Source organism: Oxyura jamaicensis, chromosome 2 (genome assembly GCF_011077185.1).
Source record: "Oxyura jamaicensis isolate SHBP4307 breed ruddy duck chromosome 2, BPBGC_Ojam_1.0, whole genome shotgun sequence".
Classification (NCBI taxonomy): Eukaryota; Metazoa; Chordata; class Aves; order Anseriformes; family Anatidae; genus Oxyura; species Oxyura jamaicensis.
In genome coordinates this window covers 40,241,163-40,262,865 of record NC_048894.1, presented here as the reverse complement: position 1 = coordinate 40,262,865, position 21,703 = coordinate 40,241,163, and the positions used below count along the sequence as shown (strand labels likewise).

The following is a 21,703-nucleotide window of genomic DNA, read 5'->3' as shown; positions in this document are numbered from 1 at the left end:
TTTTTTTGCTTCTTTAACTTAACAATATTGAAATGTGCTTTCAGTCCTAAATTGCATTTCTAAAGCCACATGAAAAATGAAAAAAAGGATTGCTTTGGGCAAGCAAATTAAGAAAAAAAGAAAAGAAATAACACAGTCAGGCACATTTTACATGATTTCATTGCCATAAATTTGCCTGAGTAGCTTGAGTTTGCCTGAGTAGCCTGTAAGAAAACTATTCTTTCCTGTGGAAAAAAAACGTTCTTCTAAACAAATGGGACCACACATGTCATGCACTAGTGTCATGGGACTAAGCCACAAAAGTCGTATTCTGTTCATTCCTGAAGTCTGGAATATTTAGATTTGAAATTTGGGGTTTGGATTGTCTTTAGAGCCCCATATCACAGCAACAGTACTGAAATAGTTCCTTCTGTTGTACAGCATTGCCCTAAAATACATTTATGAGATGCACAAAGACCTAAATATCCCATGTGTAACAGGTTTGTGATAATATTCATAAAGGTTTTATATGTATACATATATGTGTGTATGAAAAAATATTTATATAACTGTGGAACCAAACAAGTGATTTTTACCCATTTGCATCCCATATACCAGATGATAACAATTCATAAAATATATGAATATGACTTAATTCAGATACAATGACAAGCAAGCAGAGTGGGGCATTATGAAATAGCTTTGGCCCCACCTGAACAGCTATATTTCTCACCAAATTTCCTACTAAAACTTTTGGTACTCTAAATGAAGTGTTTCTTTATATGCCTACCAGCTATTGTAAGCATACAGCATACCAAATCTACTTAGGTTTTCATAAATAATTCTTCTATCTGATGTGCAATTTAAAATAATGCTTATGTGCGCCAAGAACCAAGGTAACAATTTGCAACAAGTAATTAATTTCTTTCTCCTCCTTATAGTTAGTTTCCAGACTGTTTTGTTTTGTTGTTCTTCTTGCAATTGTATTCACTGTCCAAGATGGCTTGACAGCTATTTTGTGTGGACAATTTCAATTCATGCTTTGGAGGGCCTGCGTATACGTTTCAAGTTGTATGATTTATCAGCAAAGGTATACATAATTAATTCTCAATAAATTTGACATTTACTAGTTGCTTCAACTCAAAATTACTTTCATTTTGTAACAAATTTAATTAGGGCTGACAGACAAAAATTTGCTTTGTTGAGTGCTTTTGTGAGCAAAGGATCCTCACGCATGATTTCTGGAGAGTAAATTGTAAGGGCTTCAAATATAAATAAAACAAATTCAGATGTCCCTGAATTATTTCTCCAAGCTGTACCCACTGCACCTATTTCTGTATAGGTGCATAGTAAAGGAATTTAGGAAAAGAGAGGTTTCCTTACAATAAAATGTGCTTTCTTTTATTGTTGATACTCAGATTCTTTACTTTTTTTTTTTTTTTGAAAAGTATTTGTTTTCAAGATTTGAAATTTAGATTTTTCTAGATTTGAAATCTACTTGTTCTCTTTATAGCTTAGAAATTCCCTTTTCTGTACTTAACTGTGTGTATGTGTGAAATTTCCAGTGACGTAAGGGAGTCTGAATCATCTGTCAGAGGAATCAAATGTGGCTGTGTGCATGATCGTAACAGCATATACCTATTTATGCATGTGCATACATGAACAGAATGCAGGAAATGAAAGTGGCATACGTTTGTGTAAACACTGCCAAGATTAAGCCTGAAAATGAGTCTGAACACCAAGGCAGAGAAATGGGTGATCTGCAACGAAATGTTTAGATAAATATTGAGAGCAACTTTTTTATCATGTATTTTCTAGAGATGATCAGAGTTTTCTTTTACCAAAAAATAAAAATAAAAAAATCTGAGGAATACAAAGAAATGCAAGGATGAAATGTGCTGGTCCTCACACAGCTGGTGAAAAGTGCTACAGTTATAAAGCTAGAGCTACGTTAAGTCCCATGCAAGGTTTGGAAGACAGAAGTCTTCCTCTTGTGCCACTCAGAAGTGCCACTTCCTGAGATTCATCAGAGATTTTTCTATTTCTTGCTCTAACTAGAGGTTACTCAGTGTGCCTAGATGTCCAGAGACATCTTCAGGGAGGAGAGGGGCAGGTTCTGTCTCTAGGAATTTGTCACAGGGTTGAGAGTAAAATCCAAATCCAGTTGGGTAAATGAGAATTTGAGACCTCATCCAAACTCCACATGAGAACATCTTGCCTTTGACTTCCTGGATTTTGGCTCAACCCAGCAGGTCCCAGTCCTGTAAAGATTTACACACATGCTTTATGAAGTCAGTTTAATTAAGATTTGTTTTTGTTGTTTTTGTTTTTTTTTGTTACGGAGGAGGAAAAAGTTGCACCCTTAGCTCAAGTTGGATGTTGTAAGATAAAATTCTAGTGAGGACAGAGTTCTTCACTGTCTTTGCAGGAGATAGGAGCTCAAGCTGAAATAGACTTATCCATGTGTCTTAATTCAACATCTTTATTAAGGGATAGATGTTAAACACTGCTCTAAAATTTTACCTGGTGTTACCTAACGTGATTAAAAACAGACCTTTTGCCTGGTGAAGTGAAGAGACTATTCATTAGATAAAATCCCTCCTCACTTGGATGTTGCCATTATTTTCAATGAAACCAAAGCCATTTACAGTGGCCCCAGTCAAACAGGACCATGGTCCCAGTGTGTTCTGTGTGTCAGGGTGGTCCCAGGCTGCATTGCTGAATGTAGACAGTCTCAAACAATGGCGACAATTAAAATTAAAGTGGAATTTACATTTCTGCCTTTGCAACCTATCTTGTCCATATTACCATGGTCTTGCAAACTTTAGCTCTTGCTAAAGGCATTGAGAAAACTCATGTTGAAATTAGTATCAGGATTAGATCTATAATGTTCAGAGGGAGGTTGTATCAGATCTCTCTCCCTAAGGCCAGGGTCTGTGGTATGTACGAATCAGTGACATTAGTTTGTGTGAGCTGAGGATCTGACCTCTTACCTGTACTGCAGTTGGCTATATATACATGATTATAGATAGGTAGATACGATATAGGTGGAGAGGGGTAGAGCTCTTTTTTGGCTTGTTTTGAATACGGAGATTTGTGGTAAATACAAATTAATTCCTTTTATCAGAAATGGAGATCGTTTGAGAATTATGGATCCATTATTTAGAACCAAACTCAAAGACTGGGAGAATTGGGCTTGACTGCAAAATTCTTATTCTTGCCCAGGCTTGGTTGGTTGATTGGTTATTTGGCTTTGATGGAAAGATGGAAGCAAAACTGTTAATTCTTAACCCTTTAGTAGCATTACTTACACACCTTTACTATTTGCAGAAGCTGTCCTGTAATTAAAAGTATGTATATGTCTCCTAGTATCCTTTGAATGGGTTGTGTAATTTAGAAGGGGGCTCAAAATAAACTCCCTTGTTCAAACACACACACAAAAAAAAAGAGCACACGGAAACACAGGACCGGAAGAAGACATGTAATGTGTAACGGCTATTTGTTCCTCTGGACAGTTGTCCTTATGCCTTTATTTATCTCAGATGCCTATGTTTTAATTTTTAGGCCGAAAGTGCCCCATGAAACTCAGAAAAGGAATACAATAAACTATAAGTCTGTTCTGTTTTTTCCCTCTTTGAGAGTTTAATGGAGTGTTTTATCTTGCATCCTTAGATGCATTTCTACCAAATCAAAATGACTCTCAATTTGAAAAAAGTACACAGTACTAATGCTTTCCAATGTATTTATTTATTGCACTTAGGGATTTTTTAGAAGAACCATTCAGAAAAACCTCCATCCAACCTATTCCTGTAAATATGAAGGAAAATGTGTGATAGACAAAGTAACAAGAAATCAGTGCCAGGAATGTCGCTTCAAAAAATGTATCTTTGTTGGCATGGCAACAGATTGTAAGTATATTTTTCTCTTTTTCTTCCTTTTCTCTCTTTTTTTTTTTTTTAATGTATTTATTTGCTTAAAGTATGTTGATTGCTGAAGATTATTAAAGTAAAGCAGAACTGCCAGCATTTTTTGTTTTCAATAATTTGTTCTGGGGAAATATGCTCATTGCATCAAACCACTTCTAAAGGCTATAGCTTTTTGTTTACACTTTACCAGACTGCACCTTCTCCTGGCCTTACCAGGCTGAGTAGCAGTAGGAATGTTAACTCTTAGGAGGAGAGGAGGGAGAAATGCATCTGGATGGACACTTTGCTTGAAAAAAACATCTTGTTTAGAAAATTCTGGAGGATGTAAAATTGAATGTCATTGTATGAGTCATCCTGCAGTTGTTTGTTTTATTTTTAGCTCTGAAGAAGTTATCTGCAAAGAATTCGACTCTCATTCTAAAGAACTAGAACATATGGCTGTAAGATTAACCCTTAGGGGTCTTCCTTTCCTGCCGTTGCACAGGGATTTACACCAATAACTTCAATTAGTGCAAATGGGAGGAACTCACGTAAATCCCCCTGTGCATTAGTGTTAATGGTTGTTGCCAGCATAATCCTTGGGGAAAAAAAAAAAAAAAAAAAGGAAAACAGACCCAGTAAACAACATAAGAATATTCTAACTTAGTCTTTTTCATTAGTAATGTAGAACAATGTTCTCTGTATAGAAAGAAACAGAATAAATGACACAATTTTAACCAGGTGGAACTTTAGGAGAGGGAGCTGAATAACTGAGTAACTCTGGATCATCAGTTCAAATCCATCCCAGTCTGACACATCAGACAATGATGAGCATCAACCATTTAGCAGCCGTACAGAAGAAGAAGTTTGTCCGAGTTTGTTTCTGACTAGAAAGTGTCAATACCATAAAGCTGTCTCTGTGGAGAACACATACAGATGTGTCAAAGGAGCTGTCATTGAGAGTGGCAGACAAGCTGCCTATCTCGAACTTGAGAAAGGTTTCTCCCACCTTAGAATTAAAACGTGTGAACAGAAACTGTGTAAACAGGGCTTGTGTTACTCCTACTTGCTTGCCACCAATTGTGGGTTGGAATGGTCCTTCTCTTAAACAGGCCAGTCTTTTCAATGGCCTGTTCGTGTTTGTATGGGAATTGGGAAGAAACCTTCTGTGATGGTCAGAGATGTACAGCCCTGGGGTTTGTGTGTCTGGCATTGCTGGAACTAGAGGAACTAGGGAGCCACAGAATGACTCCGTTTGTAGGGCTTGGGGAAAGAACCAAAGGCAGGTTGTTTCTGATCATATCATGCGACAGGTGGTTGATCCTCCTATGAGTAAGACCACTCATCTATGTACTCTCTCAAATCCATTACGTTATACTGGCTTACAAGAGCATATTATGAACAATACAGTATTGATTTTGCTAATACTACTTTAAAGAAAACAAAAATGCATCTTTCCCAACGTGGATTACACCAAGTCTGTTAGAGGAGTGTTTTGTCTTGGTCTTCACAAAGCTTTTACATATCGGTTTTATTGGTGGAATAAGCCACCAAAGACGATTGTAGTATACATAATGTTACTAGAAGGATTAGAAGGCTAAGTCATTCTTTGCAATCCAGGCTTCTGCAAAAATGAGGTTTGGAGAGATAAATAAGAGAACTATGTCATGTATGGTACTGAAGCATACTTCATCATACTGAAGTGCTTCTTTGCTAATTAAGCACTCAGTTTGTTATCATCTGCAGATGACACCAAGCTGAGAGGTGCAGTTGATAGGATATAAGGGAAGGAAGCCATCCAGAGGACCTGGACAGGCTTGAGAAGTGGGCCCACATGAACCTCGTGAGGTTCAACAGGGCCAAGTGCCGTGTCCTGCACCTGGGTCAGGGAAATCCCAGACATGAGGACAGACTGGGGGATGAATGAATTGAGAGCAGCTCTGCAGAAAAGGACTTGGGAGTAATGCTGGATGGAAAGTTGGACATGAGCTGGCAGTGCACGCTTGCAGTCCAGAAGGCCAGTCATATCCTGGGCTGCATCAAAAGAAGCGTGATGAACAGGTCAAGGGAGGTGATTGTCCGCCTCCATGCCACCCTTGTGAGACCCCACCTGGAGCACTGCATTCAGCTCTGGGGCCCCAGCACAAGAAGGACGCGGACCTGTTAGAGCAGGTCCAGAGGAGGGACACAGAAATGATCAGAGAGCTGGAGTATCTCTCCTTGAAAGAAAAGCTGAGAGAGCTGGGCTTGTTTTGCCTGGAGAAGAGAAGGCTCCAGGGAAACCTTAGAGCGGCCTTTCAGTACTTAAAGGGAGATTATAAGAAAGACAGAAAGAGACTTTTTATAGAGGCATGTAGTGTTAGGACAAGGGGTAATGGCTTTAAACTGAAATTTAGGTTAGATATTTGGAAGAACTTCTTTGCTATGAGGGTGGTGAGGCCCTGGCACAGGTTGCCCAGAGAAGCTGTGGATGCCCCATCCCTGGAGGTGCTCAAGGTCAGGCTGGATGGGGCTTTGGGCAGCCTGGTCTGGTGGGAGGTGTTCCTGCCCATGGAAGGGGGTGGAATTAGATGGTCTTTAAGGTCCCTTCCAACCCAAACCATTCTGTGGTTCTGTGATCAGTTAAGGTGTTTGTAAGCAGTTAGTACATCAGATACAGGAAAGACCAAAGTTCAGACAACTGTAAGAGCTTCCTGCCATTTTTGTATGCTTTTATCCCTGCTAGTGGTGTTGGATGACAGCAAGCGGTTGGCAAAGAGGAAGCTGATAGAAGAAAATCGAGAGAAGAGACGTCGGGAAGAGCTGCAGAAAACAATTGGGCACAAACCAGAGCCAACAGATGAGGAATGGGAGCTGATCAAAATTGTCACTGAAGCACATGTGGCCACCAATGCACAAGGAAGCCACTGGAAGCAAAAAAGAAAATTTCTGGTAGGAACTTCAGCCTTTTACGCTGCTCTCAGAGTCAGGTTCCTTCATTTATTCTGAAGTCCCTTCCCAGCATTGCAGCCGCTCATGTATCTGTCTTGGCTTAAATGAAAAATTGTTTATTTTTGTAGTTACTGCTTACTTATTCTTGGCTGAGGTTCAATATTTGATCAGACCTTGTACTTCAAAAGATAAATAGCTTATTACTCAGTTCAGGCTTACCCAGCTGGATATTTTTCATGTGCTATGATAAGAGTAGAAAAATTGTTTCACTCCCGATCAACAGCCGTATCAGCCTATAATGTACACCATATCTTTTTTATGTATTATATCTAGGAACAGTTGTCTTTATTAGGGACTAGCATACAACATATTTAAAGTGTTAGAAAAAATGGCAAGTTTTAAATGGAAACTGATATTTTTAATTAATAACTTGTACTTCTTGTTTCCTTGTTCCAAAGTGAACACATTAATTAAAATAAATTTGGAGAAGAAAAATAAATTTCAATGAAAGGAAGATACCTACACTATCATAGTGGGTTTGCAAACTACAAGAGGACTGAAGTTTTCAGCCTATGCCCAAGGATTGGAAAATAAATAGTGATTCTCAGGCTTAGGAAATAATTAGTTTTATTTTTCTAGATCCATTTTTAAAGAAAGTCCTTGCAGAATACAGAATGCCTAGGCAGCACAAAAGAAGGATTATAGACTGCCTGTCAGGAATACACGGGCATCTTTAACAGCCTGGGTATACCAAATCAGATAGAGTATGTTCCTTTTTTGCGAGCCTAGGCTCCTGCTGCCTAATCCACAATGGGAATCTTTACCCATTGTTAAATTGCTAGGAGAAACTTGATATTCAAAGCAGCTGATCCCTTTTATAATATTTTGTTAACTCCAGTGGCAATGCCCAGATTTCTATATGAAAGGCCACACGTTCATAGTAGTGTGCTGTCAGGAAAACACAGCCAGTGGTCACTGGCAAGAAGCAACAGAGAAATTTCCAGTTTTCCTGCATAGCAAGGTTTGCTACATTGGTTTTAACAGACCGAGAAGCTGAAACTATAAGATCAGCTGCACTAGTGTGTGGTTACTTGGACAGGAGTACTGCTCTGTTGTCAGCTGCTTTAGGATAAAACTGGGGAGACTGAGGTTGGGGTACAGGGATGAGGCAGGGCCTGAGGTGATGTAAGGACAGGACTGTTGGGAGAGGGGCGAGGTGGGGCAGAGGCAGGGGTGGCAGCTGAAATGGACAGTCCAGAAATCAATGGTGACATCCACAGCTGGCTCTAGGCCAGACCAAAATTCTCTTGGTGCAGCCCTCGCTCCAGGCCCTCCAAGTCTTTTTCGCTCATGCTGAAGCCCTAGAGTTTCAAGGTGAGTGTATGGAGCAGCTCACTGACACCTGGCAGTGAGCACAGAAGGGAAAGTCCAGGATGGCCTGACAGCTCAGGCAGAGGGCTTTGAAAGCTCCCTGCCAGAAGCTGTTGGAGAGCAGGAGGAGCTGACTGCACACTCAAGGAGCTGTGGGTCAGCCCTTTGGCAGATGAGGCTGGTCCTGAGGTGGCAAGGGCTCTCCAGCAGCATGCCCTTCTGGAGTGTGTTTGTTTTAGCTAGCCACTTGAATTCTTCTGGCTTTCCCAAGGCAATGCTGTATTCTCTTTTCTTCTCACTAACAATGTTATGCGTGGCTTCAGCTTTGGGTCTTCTTGCTTGGAAGTGATGAATATTGTTTATCATGAGCACGCAGACAATGTGGTTTAGTTTCTCAAGACGCAGGGAAGGGGAGAGCCTAAAACTGGGATTATTTGAGCTTTTTAGCAGGAGAAGCCCCTAGATAATTGAGCCCAGTCCTCTTCATTGTTCTTTTACAATTGGTTCTTGTATTATTAGTGTACTGCTGAGTTTTTTCTTGAAAGAAGTTAGATTTGGATTCAGACTGATGACAGAGATGGGGAAGGATCTTTTATGATGTGTTGCTTTAAAAAAAAAAAAAAATACCGAGCACAAGTTTTTGTTACAGGCAGCAGTTTCAGCACCTCCCCTGCTTAAGTGCCCTTATATGAACGTCATGAACTCCATCAGTCTTAAAGGCGTTGTTCTCTGGGCCTTGTCCCATTTTGAACTCTCTAACATGAACAAAATGGAACCTCTGCATAGCGTTTGGCAGGTCTTTTACAACTGCAAAGCTGCACTTAGCAAACAGAGGAACAGCTTTGTCTGTTTTAAAAATACATGGTAACATTGACAAACTGTCGTAGAATTGGGAGAACATGTTGAAATGCAGTCAGAATGAAAAACATTCATCATGGATTCTGGTCAAACCTATTTTATTACGTGTTCCTATTGAAATCTTCATAAAAGGATTTTATTTTTTTTCTTGCTTGGAGAAGTCTTGGTCTGAAGTCATGCAGAAGGTGATTTTCAACCAGAATTTTACCCAGATGAGTTCAAATTCTTGTTCATCCAGACTAGCTTTGCGTTAGCCTGTTCTTAGTCATCAGTTGTTTTAGCCTAGTTTTGGAAACAGGCCTTGACAATTGCCTGGAGCTCTGTGATATTGGGCAATCTGTTCTGGGAATGATTTCAGAACTTAGAGTAGGTGAAACAGCCCAGTACTGCAAAGCTCTGAGCATCTCCTAGGGTGTAACAAGTCACCTCTGTTCCCTTTGCTTTTAGAGCAACTTGTGAGAAACTCATCACTTAAGAAACAAGATCACGCCTATATTTTAAAGCAAAAAATACATAAACTGCACCCACAAAATATTCAGATAGAGGCAGAAGGAAGAAAATGCATGTGCACAAAGATGCAGCTGCCCACACAACATGGGGAGTGGCTTGCCAGTCCCCCATTTCCATGTGCAGTCTTCTCTTTCACAAATGCTTTACAGACAAATTCACAGTTTGTGGCATAATGGGCATAACTTTAAAAGTGGATTAAAAAAATAGTATTGTTTTTTATTTTAATGTATCTTTGTTGCCAAGCAGGACTTTTTAGAGTATCAAATGCTTGCTCGAAGATAGATTGTTCCTTTAAATATCTTTCTTGATATCCTTAGCCAGAAGACATTGGTCAAGCACCAATAGTTAATGCCCCAGAAGGTGGGAAAGTGGATTTAGAAGCCTTCAGCCAGTTTACAAAAATTATCACACCAGCGATTACAAGAGTGGTGGATTTTGCCAAAAAGTTGCCTATGTTTTGTGAGGTAAGAAAAATCCTTGCATCCCTCATTTACACAGCTGTGGTTGTACTGTACTCAAAATACTGGCACTGAACTGTAACAGGTAGGACTTTACTTTAAAAAATCGTAACACATATAATCAAAAAAAAAAAAAAAAGAATCAAGATAGATGGGATTAGAATCATCTGGATTTTTATGAGTTTTCTTTTTCCTGTGATTACTGAAATCCTGATTTTGTTCATCTGGAAGTCGTCATGGTTCATTAGGGACCTGAATGCCTTTAGAGGTAGCCTTGTACAAAGCAAATGAGCAAAAGGAGGCTGTCTAGAGGTGCATTTGCTACATTTAATCAGATATTTTAGCACACACTTCCCTCTGTGCTTTCCAGTTCCTTGGCAGCTTTAGTATTGTGGAGCTGGATCTATGCAGTTACAAATTCTTCAAATGCAGGAACACATCCCTATCCAGGAATGGCACTTGCCTCATTGGATTCCCTAGGTGTGATTTTCCTGAACGGGGAGGGTGTGCGTAAGAGAATCTGTTAAAGTAATGGGGTGTCACTCCAGGTAGATAGCCACATGTAAAATATACTCTAAATAGACTCAAATAGACTTGGCTGCACATTAGGAATACAGAGGCCCTAGGCTGATCTCATTTACACTGAGGTATCATTTCTAATGAAGGACCAGATGTAATGGCTGATGATATTTTTTCCTAGATTAAAAAATGTTATCGTAACTGCAGCCTGAATGTAACTGAAACAATATTTCAGTCTTAACAGTTTTAATAATTTTAAGTTGTGCTAATCCCTTAGGATCCACAACCATGAGAGTTTTAACACGGAAATATCCCCAGTCCAGCCATGGAAGGATGCTTGCCTGCTCTCCCACACGGCAGAACAACCCTTTGACTCTGCTGGAGAGTGACCATGCTGAAGGAGTTCACTGGGCTCCCTAACATGGGAACAGCTTTTCCCTCTAATAAGTAAACAGTCAGGAAAGAAACATCAGTCAGTTCAGGCAGCCATAGCATTTTACTCTTCTGTGGCTGGCAGCTTTTCTTTAAGGTCAGTCAAGGAGAGCTATTTATGTCAGCTAATGGTCTTTACCTCCTCTGGCACCTACAGAGTAAGAAGAGCTAAATATCAATGGTTGGCATAGTGTAAATAGCTCTCCCTGGCTAATCTTAGCATTAGCTCCATCAGCCAACAGAGCATGAAATAGTGGCCCAGCATTAAGATTTTTAAAAACAAGGAACGTATCCATAGATCAGGAGGCCCCTGCAGCATTCAGTGTCTGAGGGGAACTGTCTTCTCTGATTTAGTGTTTGTTGCTTGGAAGTTGCACTGACGTAACAAGGTAGTCTTTGAATTTAGAAAGCTTTGCCAGTCACACACAGACTGCAGTGCCCATCTGACATCTCCTACCCCTCCTGGCTACCGTGGGCCCACTTGTGTCAGAGCTGAGCAGGAAGCATGGCTGAAGAAGTCAAGGAGTAGCTGGGCATGAACTCTGCAGGTTACACAGTTCGGCTAGGACAGACTTTGCTTACAGCTGAGCCACTCTGTGAACCTGACACCCATACACCCATATGCAGGGAGGTTTGACAGCAGAGTGAGGGGCAACTCATGGTGAACACAAAGGGATAGGACAGCTGTCCTGAGCTGTCAAACAGTTGCTGCTATAGCATAAAGAAAATGACAAATGCTTGCTCCTTTTTGAAGGGGCACTGTCTTACTGACTTTATTTCATACATTCATGTTTTTTAATCCATATCTTTTTCTTAGGAGGAACGCTGTGTGTGCTATGGACTGGTTTATGAGAAAAAAATGCTCCTTTCTCCCATAGGACATACTCAGCATTCAGGCATTAACTCTGTTCATAATTTCCACATGGACTTAGGCTGAGCGTGCTGTATATCTCTGTGAAGGAGACTGACTAAGCAGAACTTAATCAGTTTGATGTGAGTTCAGGTGTCACGGGCATTAGTGATTCCATGTTGGATAAGTCTGCATACATACACCTTTCTAGGTAGCTCAGCTCAGCTCAGCTCCACGCACTGCATTACGTGTGAGTGATGGCTGCCAGGGTGTCCTGCTGGGGTGAACACCTCAGGTTCCTGCCCTTTGCATTTTCTCCCTACAGTGAGAAAATGAAAGGATAGCGTGTGGCAGGTATCAGTCACATTTGTTTACCCTGCTCCTGGAGGGTGCTCTGTTTGCAATGCTCAATGATGGGTGTAGTACTGAAACTTGCATAGTTGGGAGCACAGCTGACGTTCAGGCCTCGTGTCTTTGGTAAATGCTGCTATTGGCAAACAAGACCTGAGGCACAGTGTCAGTGAAACAAGTGTCCAATGTATCCTTCAGAATTAGGAAAGAAATGATGGATGGGCAAAGTCAGATCACCTCTACAACAAAGAATTTTTAAGAAGGTTCATGTAGGAAGAGAAGTTCTCTTTGGTTTAATGGCTCACTACTAAAACAGCTGAAGTGTCAAGTAATATCTTCCCTACTGGTGTCTCTCTGCTTTTCTTCCCGCATTCTTCATTCTCCTCCTTATTTTTTTTTCTTCATTTCTCTTTGGTTCTTCTCCCTTCCTTTCTCTCATGTCTGTTTTTTCTCTGCAGTTACCTTTTCTTATCTCTCTCATGGTTGCTCACTTTTTTTTTTTTTTTTTTTTTTTTTTTTTTTTCATGTCTTACTCTCTTCGTTTCCCTACTTTGGTCTCAAGCAGCCAAGCAGTGGTGGTGTCGCTGGGTAACAAGACTGCTCCTATGTCTGTGCAGCCTTCCACACACTACTGCTGAGCTGAGTGCGATCCTCATACAAAGTGATTGCCCTGAACAGGATGAGTCATTTTTCTTATATATCAAGCACTTCACACCTGAAGCTGGCATTGCTGGAAAAATAGCTGCATGATTCAACTACTTTTCTGACTGTGGCTGGCTTTGTGCTTTAAACTCTTCTCTAACAAGCAGCTGCTTTCCTCTTGTGTTAGGTAACTGTCTGGCATCCACTCTCCATGGTTTTACACCAAATAAATGCAATTGCTTTGTGTGTGCACAGTTCCCACATAAACTTAGAGTGTTTTGTGGTTTGTTTTGTTGCGGTGTTGTGGTTTTTTTTTCATCTTGAATTGAAATTCAGGTAAATATAATAACTTGATATAAATCAGAAATGAAAGAATTTTTGCCTTCTTTCAGTCCAGGTAGATACAAGTCACTTTTTCACGTGTGACTCTTTGCTGTTCATTTAGTGACAATCTCAAAATAGCCTTGTTTTTTTTTCACTATTTCTGCTATTATTGGACTACGTATGTAAACATAAAGACATGCTTCACAGAACACATTCTCCTGGCAATACTTCATAAAAACAGAACCTACCTCTGCCAATTTGGACACCTTACCATTTTTTAAGCTACGGAAGAGACAAGTCTTGCCACATACCTTGAAGATCACATCTTATGCAGCAGCATAAAAGCTGGACCTATGCCACAGATTTTTTTTGTCTGTCCAGCCATAATGTAGGGAGTCTAGGGAGGTCAGCCTTCCTAGGATAAATATAGCTTGATAACTTGGGTTGTTTGAAATGGACAGAGGATTCACTGCACATGCCCCACTGACTGAGATACCTCTTTTAGGTTTAAATATGTATATATTAAATTCTGTTTATTACAAAGCAGTCCGCTCTTCTGGACCCTCACAAACATCTTCCACTTTGGTGAGGTGAGGAATCGGCGTGGCTGGCAGTGAGTTTGAGTGGGCCTTTACCAGCCCCAATTATAGTTTATTCTGTTATGCCAAGTTATAAGCTGGGGGAGCTGAGGAGTGGAAGAGAGGAAGCTCTCAGAATAAACCTTCTTACGTTTTTTTGGACTTAATTTTATAATGTTCCCACAAACTAAGAGGTCTCACGGAAAGAAGCACTTCTGAAAGTTGGGTCACTTCATCTGAGCATCTGCACCGATCTGGTTTGCTGCGAATATCTTGCCGAGGTCCACTTCCCTATCACTGTGTTATCACTAGATTTCCTAAGGGTACATGAGGGTGTTAACCTGCCAGGAGTTTCTGAAAGCAGGAATGTGAGTCTTGGAGTTTTGTGAGGTGCACTCGAACTAGCTGGTCAGCAGCACATCTGTAGGGAGAGTGCTGTATGCCACGTAGTGCCCTGGGCTGTTAAATGTGGATTCATGGTCCAGAATTTACTGTAGTTGTAAATCAGTTCGGTTTGAAAAACACATATTTTTCTTTACCATTTATGATTTCTGCAGCTGCCATGTGAAGACCAGATCATCCTTCTGAAAGGCTGCTGTATGGAGATAATGTCCCTCCGAGCAGCAGTGCGCTATGACCCCGAGAGTGAGACTTTGACGCTAAATGGGGAGATGGCGGTGACGAGGGGCCAGCTGAAAAATGGGGGTCTTGGCGTAGTGTCTGATGCCATTTTTGACCTGGGCATGTCTCTTTCTTCGTTTAACCTGGATGACACCGAGGTTGCCCTTCTCCAGGCTGTTCTGCTCATGTCATCAGGTGAGAACAGAAATATATTGGGGCCCCAATCATTCTGAGGCTCTTTAGTCTTCATCACAAGTCTCTCTTTAAAGAAATGGGGCGTATTAGATCTCATAGTGCTGACTGGAGTAACGTGTGTGAAATTCATTCTCAAAATCTTGATCCATCTTAAAATCAGTTTCATGAGCACTAGGGAAAAAGGGTATTTAGAGAGACAGGCATAGAAGTGGCTTTGGTGACACATCTAGCTCGGTTTAGTGACTTAATGGGGAGGCAGCAGTGATCCTCAGAAAGATCTGCTTCTGAGCCACTTTGTCTTGACCAGAAAATAATTTAGCAACACTTGTCCTTACAGTAAGTTCCCTGTCCCCCTAAGTACTGTCAGGCACTAGGTGAGAAGTACAGTTAATACGCAATTCCAACAGTCTCACACGCTTAGTTTGACCTTTGTATTTTCCTACTTAACAGCACCCCCGCTTGCTAACTGGCATTTGAGAGCTGTGTTGATTCCCTGCACTGGGACTGTTTTAGCTGGTCTCTTGGTGATGTGATACATAAGTAGCATAGACAGTTTCATATGATTTCCAAAGAGTTTCTTTCCTTCTCAGATCAAATATGTTTTCAAATATGCTTTCCCTGACTGTGCCAGCCCAAAGAGGAAATTCCATTCTTGGGCAGTGGCAGATTTGGCAAGGTTTTGTTTCAAGACCACTTTGAAGACTGGACACTGAGTAATACTACACAGACAGCGATTAACAAGAATTAACTTTGTCTTAAAAACAGAAAGGTTTCCACATTCATCACAGCACAGCACTTGACATTCCCAATCAAAACATTTTGATTTCTTTTTAGTTCCCTACGCAGGGATACACAAATGGAGTTTCAGAAGGCAGTTCAGAAGACCTGCTTTCCTAGAACTGTCTCCTGAAGAGTGACCTGTGAAAGGAACTTTTCCAGCACTCGCATGGGAGCCAATTCAAACATTCTGCCAAACGTTTGGCATTTATTGTTCTTTGGTGCTCCCTAACAGTTTCCTTTGCAGCTCACTTGTGGATCAAAGATTGATCAAAGCCTTGTAGGCTGTAGTGAAACAGATAGGAAAGAACTGTGATTGAAGTATCTGACGAGGATTTTTTTGGTTCTTAGTTGTTTTACAGTAAGATATACATAGAAGCCTCAGCTAAAATCAAGGCTAGGCTGCTCCAGTCACTCCCAAACAGCTGTTTTCAAGAAGATGGGTAAAACAGACAAAGTATAAAGAAAGGAAGAATTATCCCCTTATTCTATCAAGGATAGTACTGAGGCACATGTAAATGAGATGCCCAGGGTCAAAGAAGTTGTTTGCGTCAGAGCAGATTCCCTTGGTCTCCATCTTTTCTTTTCTTATGACAGAATCATCCTATTTTGCCTAATTTGTGATCAAGAATTCCTTAAAGTAAACGAGTTGTAATGATAATTCTGTTTCTTTGTATCTGCAGATCGCCCAGGCCTTGTTTGCGTCGAGAGGATAGAAAAGTGTCAAGAGGGTTTCCTCCTGGCATTTGAACACTACATTAATTACAGAAAACACCATGTTGCACACTTTTGGCCAAAACTGCTGATGAAAGTGACAGATCTGCGAATGATTGGAGCCTGCCATGCCAGCCGCTTCCTGCACATGAAGGTGGAGTGCCCCACAGAACTCTTCCCTCCGTTGTTCCTGGAGGTGTTTGAGGATTAGAGAGACTGGAGCAGTCCTCCGCACCCCTGTCGCACTACTGGCTGTCATTTCATTCCATTGCCCAGCTCTTCTCACCCTTGTTTGTTCTTCTTTTGTTCTCTTTTGATTCTTGAGGTGGGGTTGGGTTTTTGTTTGGTTTTTTGTTTGTTTGGGGCTGCTGGGGGCAGTTGCGTACACATGGATGAAAACGTCCCTTTAATGCAGGTACTTGTGACTATTGCAATTTGTTCTTCGGTCCTTTGATGTGAATGCTTTGACAGCTTAACAGTGAAAATACAAACAGACCAGTCGCATTCACCAGCACTTTCGTGGTCACCAGCTCACATCATCATTGCTTGGAAGTGATGGGAGATTAATTGAAGTGGCAGAAAATAAATTGGCCTCCAAGTTAAAACAGCTATTGTTAATTTGATCCTGGCAATTCTGTCTAGTATTACCTCACTTTGCAGGGCACAAGTGACCATTTAATGCAATGAAATTTCTAGTCTTCATGGTTGTTTCTATTGTGACAATTACCATTATGATCTAGGATCTTCATCACCATCATGATCCCATCATTATCTGAGGATTGTTCCAATGGATGCAGCAAAACCGTGCCCCATAAATCAAGTATCTAGAAAATGCAGCGTGGTAAAAGGGACTGATTCATTTTTTTCCACGTGTATAAGAAAGTAAGATCCTTCAGTTCTTACTGTGTTTGAACTCCAGGTAACTTCACTGGGAGGTCTGTCGGAGTAAGGAGGCGAATTCGGTCCTCTGAGATGCTTTTTCCTGAGAGTGGGGTGATCTGCTTGTTCTGAGGTGTGTGGAAAATCCAGCACTCTGAAGGAGTAGGCTGTTTGTCAGGATAGCAGGATTTCCTCAGAATTATTCAGGGATGTGAGTGATCACAGAATGATGACAAGAAGAATGAAATGTAGGGGATGACCATCAGATGGAACAAAAACCAGTTGTGTTATTAATGACACTCGAGACTGTACAGCTTTATCCCAGTAATACAAATAGCATTGCTTGGCAGTAATCTTTTGTTTTATATATATATATAAAGTTTATATGCACGTATATATATATAATTTTATATATATATAATTACAAATCTTCAGCAGATGTCTTAAACATTTTTCCGTATTTTTGTGTTCTCTCTCTCTCTCTCTTTCCTTCTTTCACCCTCTCTTCTGTGTGTGTGTGTTTATGTGTGTTGATCAGCTAGGTTCTCCCTCCTTGGTGTGCGTTTGTGTTTTGTTTGGCTAGTTTCTCACTTGATTCCTTCAAATAATTTATTTCCACTAAATGCACTAGCAGGAACTGAACTGAGCAAAGACAGGATGTCCTGCTGCCGAAATCTGCAAGCCAGTATTCACCATACTGGAACGTTTGGAGGCCTGTAATGAGGGCATTATAGGTAGAGGTTCCTTTCTGTCATCCATCTCCTTTCAGGGGCTTTGTCCCTGGATTTTATAAACTTGATATTAAACCATTCTCTGAATTTGTATGATACATCAAAAGCATTCTTCTGTTCTTCCTGGGAACTCAGAGACTTAGTTGACCTACTTCACACTTCCTCATATCCCACATTCTTTTGTGTTGTGCATTCATTTGTACCAGTTTCTGTCTCTGCTATTTATTGATATATTTGCCTGGCGAGTCAGTGGGCATTGTTAGGTTGGTTGTGTTGACTTTCAGAGCTCATGGCCCATATCTAAACCAATACGTTACACATTTATCCCCTCATGAGACCATGATACTCAGGAAAATTTAATCTTATAGGTGGAACACAATATATGTGCCAGAGGTTAAATTATTTTCACCTCTGTTTCCCTTTATCACTGATAAAGCGTTTGGAGTGCTGTTGGCCCTTCTTTCAGGGTTGTGGAATCTTGTTCTCCCTGTTCTTTGATGTCACATGCACCTGTAGTGAGTTATGAGCATTGATGTTATTCCTTACAGGTTGTGCACTTAATTTCATGAGAACATAAAACACAATGGCGTGTTCGGGGCTTTTGGCAGGTAGCAAGTAGGCAGGCCATTGGAAATTAGTCTTTAAATGTGTGCTGGAGTTGAAGAACCTCTGTCGCAGACTGTGTTTACGCCATCTCAAAATGTGTGCTAACAACACCATTCTCTACCCAAATTCCTGGTAGAGTGCTATGTCTTGGGGACAAGGAGCTGGAAACTCTTCTGCTTTTTGGAACAAGAGACCAGACAACTTGATGAACTTGCTTGTATTTGGTTCTGCAGAATCTCAGGTGGGCAGCATCTGCAGTCAGTGAAGAATATTAGATATCTCATTTGGGATTGGCGTGACAGGGCACTGATTGTACATAGGAAGAGCAAAAAAACAGCCAATCCATTACTGGCATCTGTACCCCAAATGGCTCTCAAAAATAAAAGAAGTGTGTGGGTCTTTTGGAGTTGCCAGAGCATGGAGTTCCTTATGAAGCCTGTCTGAGTAGCTCACCTAGTAGCTAACTGTGATTTTGAGTTAGTGTACAAGCTTTTGACTGTGCTGCAGATGAGACCACAGAGAAAAAAGGTCATTTTCTCCTGGTCATTCACAGTGACCTCACTACAAGCCTTTTTTTTCTCTTGAGCATCAGTTCCTAGAGTTACATTGCTACTTGAGAGATTCAGTCTCTCATTAAGATCAACAATTCTCATCCTTTGAGTTATAAAGAAAATCAGTGGCCTAAATTGGAAGTCACTACCCAAAAGTGACTTCTCATAGCTCACAACTACGGAGGCCACCGCTACTGGCCTTTGAACACTTGGGAGTATCAGGACTGCATTAATCAAAAAATAAAAAAAGGTCACGGGTTAGAAAAAATGTGAGAGTTACTGGATTGACTTGGGGAAGCAGCGAGAGATGTAGGAACTTGCAACACCCTGGACAGAACTGCAGTTTGAGGCCGTGCTGAGAATTAATGCTTCGCACACTGGCTGCTGTAAAAATCATTGCTCATACAGGAACTTGTCTCCAAAGGTGACCAAAGCAAGTTACAAAGTTTTAAAACACAGCCTGTATAAATGGATGTCTGAATTCAGGCATGTAAGCTGCATTTAGGCATCCAAGCTAATGGCCTGACTTCCCAAGATGCCGATGCAGCTTGGGGTTGTGGTTAATCAGGGTTCAGAAAACCAGTCCTCCTTTCTTAGGTGACTGCAGATGGGCCGAACTGCCTCAAATTAGGCGACCAACCTTGAGTAGTTCAGCAGTGCTTTAAGCAGTAAGGACGTATGTCAGCATACTTCTCTAGCTTTTTAGATTACATTGGAATCTGGCTCTGATTACCAGGGGGATTAGTAATATTCCTCAACTGAAAACTAAGACCTAGCTCTTAGTCTGACAGATTTGATGTTCTGACATCTAATGGCCTCTGATCTCCTACCAGTCTTATTGAGTGTCTTCGGTGACTTCCTTAGTCTGACTCCTGACCTACATGATCATGAGAGCAAAACTAAAACCCGTGAGGATGCTGTTGCAGACTCTTACTAGTGGATGTGACCTCAGTCCTGCAATCACTTACCTGCTTTTGTATACCAGTGTTCTCAGGCCACTGTAGAGTTGAGCCACTGGATTTACCACCTGCGTGGCAGACATCAGTACTGCAGCTACAGTCAGCAGCGTTTGTAGGACCTGGCCTTTTGAGGGAAGCAACAAGCAGGCACTTTTCAGTGCAGTCCAGCATCTTGTTTCTGACGGTGCCACACAACCCTCATTTTTGCTTTGTGGTCTGTGTGGGGGTGTTGCATAGAAGATTCTTCCTCTCGAACCTGATTGTCATCCGTCATGGTTTTGCCCTGGGTAACGTGCATTTAGATGCCCATTTCATGTGTAATCTCAGTTAAGTTATGCTATTTATAATGACACATGTAGTGCGTGATAATGATTTTTGTTTACATTCTGCCAAAATGTAGGTGTTAGAGTTAGACCTCTGAGGCCCAAAACCATCCTTGAGCAAAGTGCTTGCTTCTTTAGAGGCAGGCGTCAGAAAGAGAAAAAAAAAAAATGTCCAGAAAGACCATTTGTATTCGAAATCTGCCAAGACAGGGCTGTTGATCACAAGCAGAGCATGTCATTGCTAGTGATGTATTTTTATGCTATGGAACTCTAACCTGTATATGTCATATTGACTTTTTGCTGCATGAATCATAAATTATAAAAATCAGTCTTACAGTTTTGAGATGTAGCCAGCATTCCTAAGGCTAAACCTTTTTCATTGACAGAATCGAAATCCACAACCAAGGAATATCTTCCTCTCACTGTGAGAGCAATTAAAAGTGTTCAACAGTTACCTTTTCACAAAGGAAGAGGCACAGGACCTCTTAATGTGTCTTGTTATTGTGATCATCTGGAAATGATTGCCAGACGTTTCCTTTTGATACAGAAATGAAGTGATCCGTATTTAAATTTTATAGAGAGAAACTTTATTCTAGTGTGATAGAGATTTATTTTCCACTTAAAGATACAAAACAGCGTGAGCACATTTTTTTACTATGGTATATTTTTGCTTTAAAATTAAAAACAACAAAAAAAAAGGTTTGGCCTTATCACAAAGTTTTAGTGTGTCGTATAGATGTTAGCAAATGCAAAGAGTATGCATTATTTGTGTGTATCCACATTGACTGATGTCGCCTTCGAAAAGCAATATTGTGCAGGTAATAAGTTGTTTGTGACTGTCCATTGCACAGTTTACCTTCTTTAAAAGCTAACCTTGTTTATGCACAAGACAATCAAATGTAAATCTACATCAGCACCCAGGTGTAGATTAAATTTATGTAAATTACTGAGCACAATGTAAAACATTAAAAGACACTTTATTTAATTACACATTTAATGTTGGTAAAGATAGTATCAGGGCATGAACTAGCTGACATACTGTAATTTCTTTTTCTCTTTTCCTACTTCCTTAGCAGTCTTCAGTTTTCGTTTGCTCATAAATACATCAAATTAGTCATTCTTTTTTTTTTTTTTTTTTTTTTTTTTTTTTTTTGAAGAGAAGCGTGGTTTGGGTTGTTTATTTGTTTTTGTAAAGTTAATTGGGAGGATTTCTTACTTTGTCTATGAGGTTTGTGGGTTTTGCTTATTTGGTTTATTTTTTTATATCAGTTTCGTGCCCTGAGGGTAAGGCAAACATTACGCAGTACAGTAAAAAACAAAATACCTTGGATGATGTATTTTTTTGCAAACAGTGTTAAGAGTTATGCTAGATTGGTAATATTTTTTCAGCCTAAAATATATTAAAAAAAAATCTGTGATCACAAATGTTTTAAACTATCTAAAGAGAAAATTTGTATATTTGGGGGAAGAAAATAATTTTTACATAGCTTTTGTATGCAGATATTAAAATGTAATTATGAATATAGTGGGCATAGATAACTGTGTAAGCTTGAATTCTAAAAAAGAAAAAGCTTATAACCGAACAGTGGTCCTGGTCTCTCTTTCTCTTTGTCCCAGGCTGTTAGTTCTGTCGTACACT

General features: G+C 40.4%; 1 protein-coding gene across 8 annotated transcripts in view; it reads left to right on the top strand.

Moving 5' to 3' along the window:
* The window catches only part of THRB (thyroid hormone receptor beta), a 129,538-nt gene extending 107,891 nt beyond the window's left edge, over positions 1–21,647 (top strand). For 7 of the 8 annotated variants that reach the window (XM_035317148.1, XM_035317150.1, XM_035317152.1 and 4 more), the window contains 5 exons: positions 3,740–3,887; positions 6,610–6,815; positions 9,872–10,018; positions 14,266–14,524; positions 15,985–21,647. In XM_035317148.1, the coding sequence (XP_035173039.1) occupies positions 3,740–3,887; positions 6,610–6,815; positions 9,872–10,018; positions 14,266–14,524; positions 15,985–16,226 (1,002 nt within the window). In that variant the 3' untranslated portion in view covers positions 16,227–21,647. The remainder of the gene's footprint in view (positions 1–3,739; positions 3,888–6,609; positions 6,816–9,871; positions 10,019–14,265; positions 14,525–15,984) is intronic. The other variant, XM_035317155.1, reaches the window with a different exon arrangement.
* Positions 21,648–21,703: the final 56 nt, after the last annotated feature.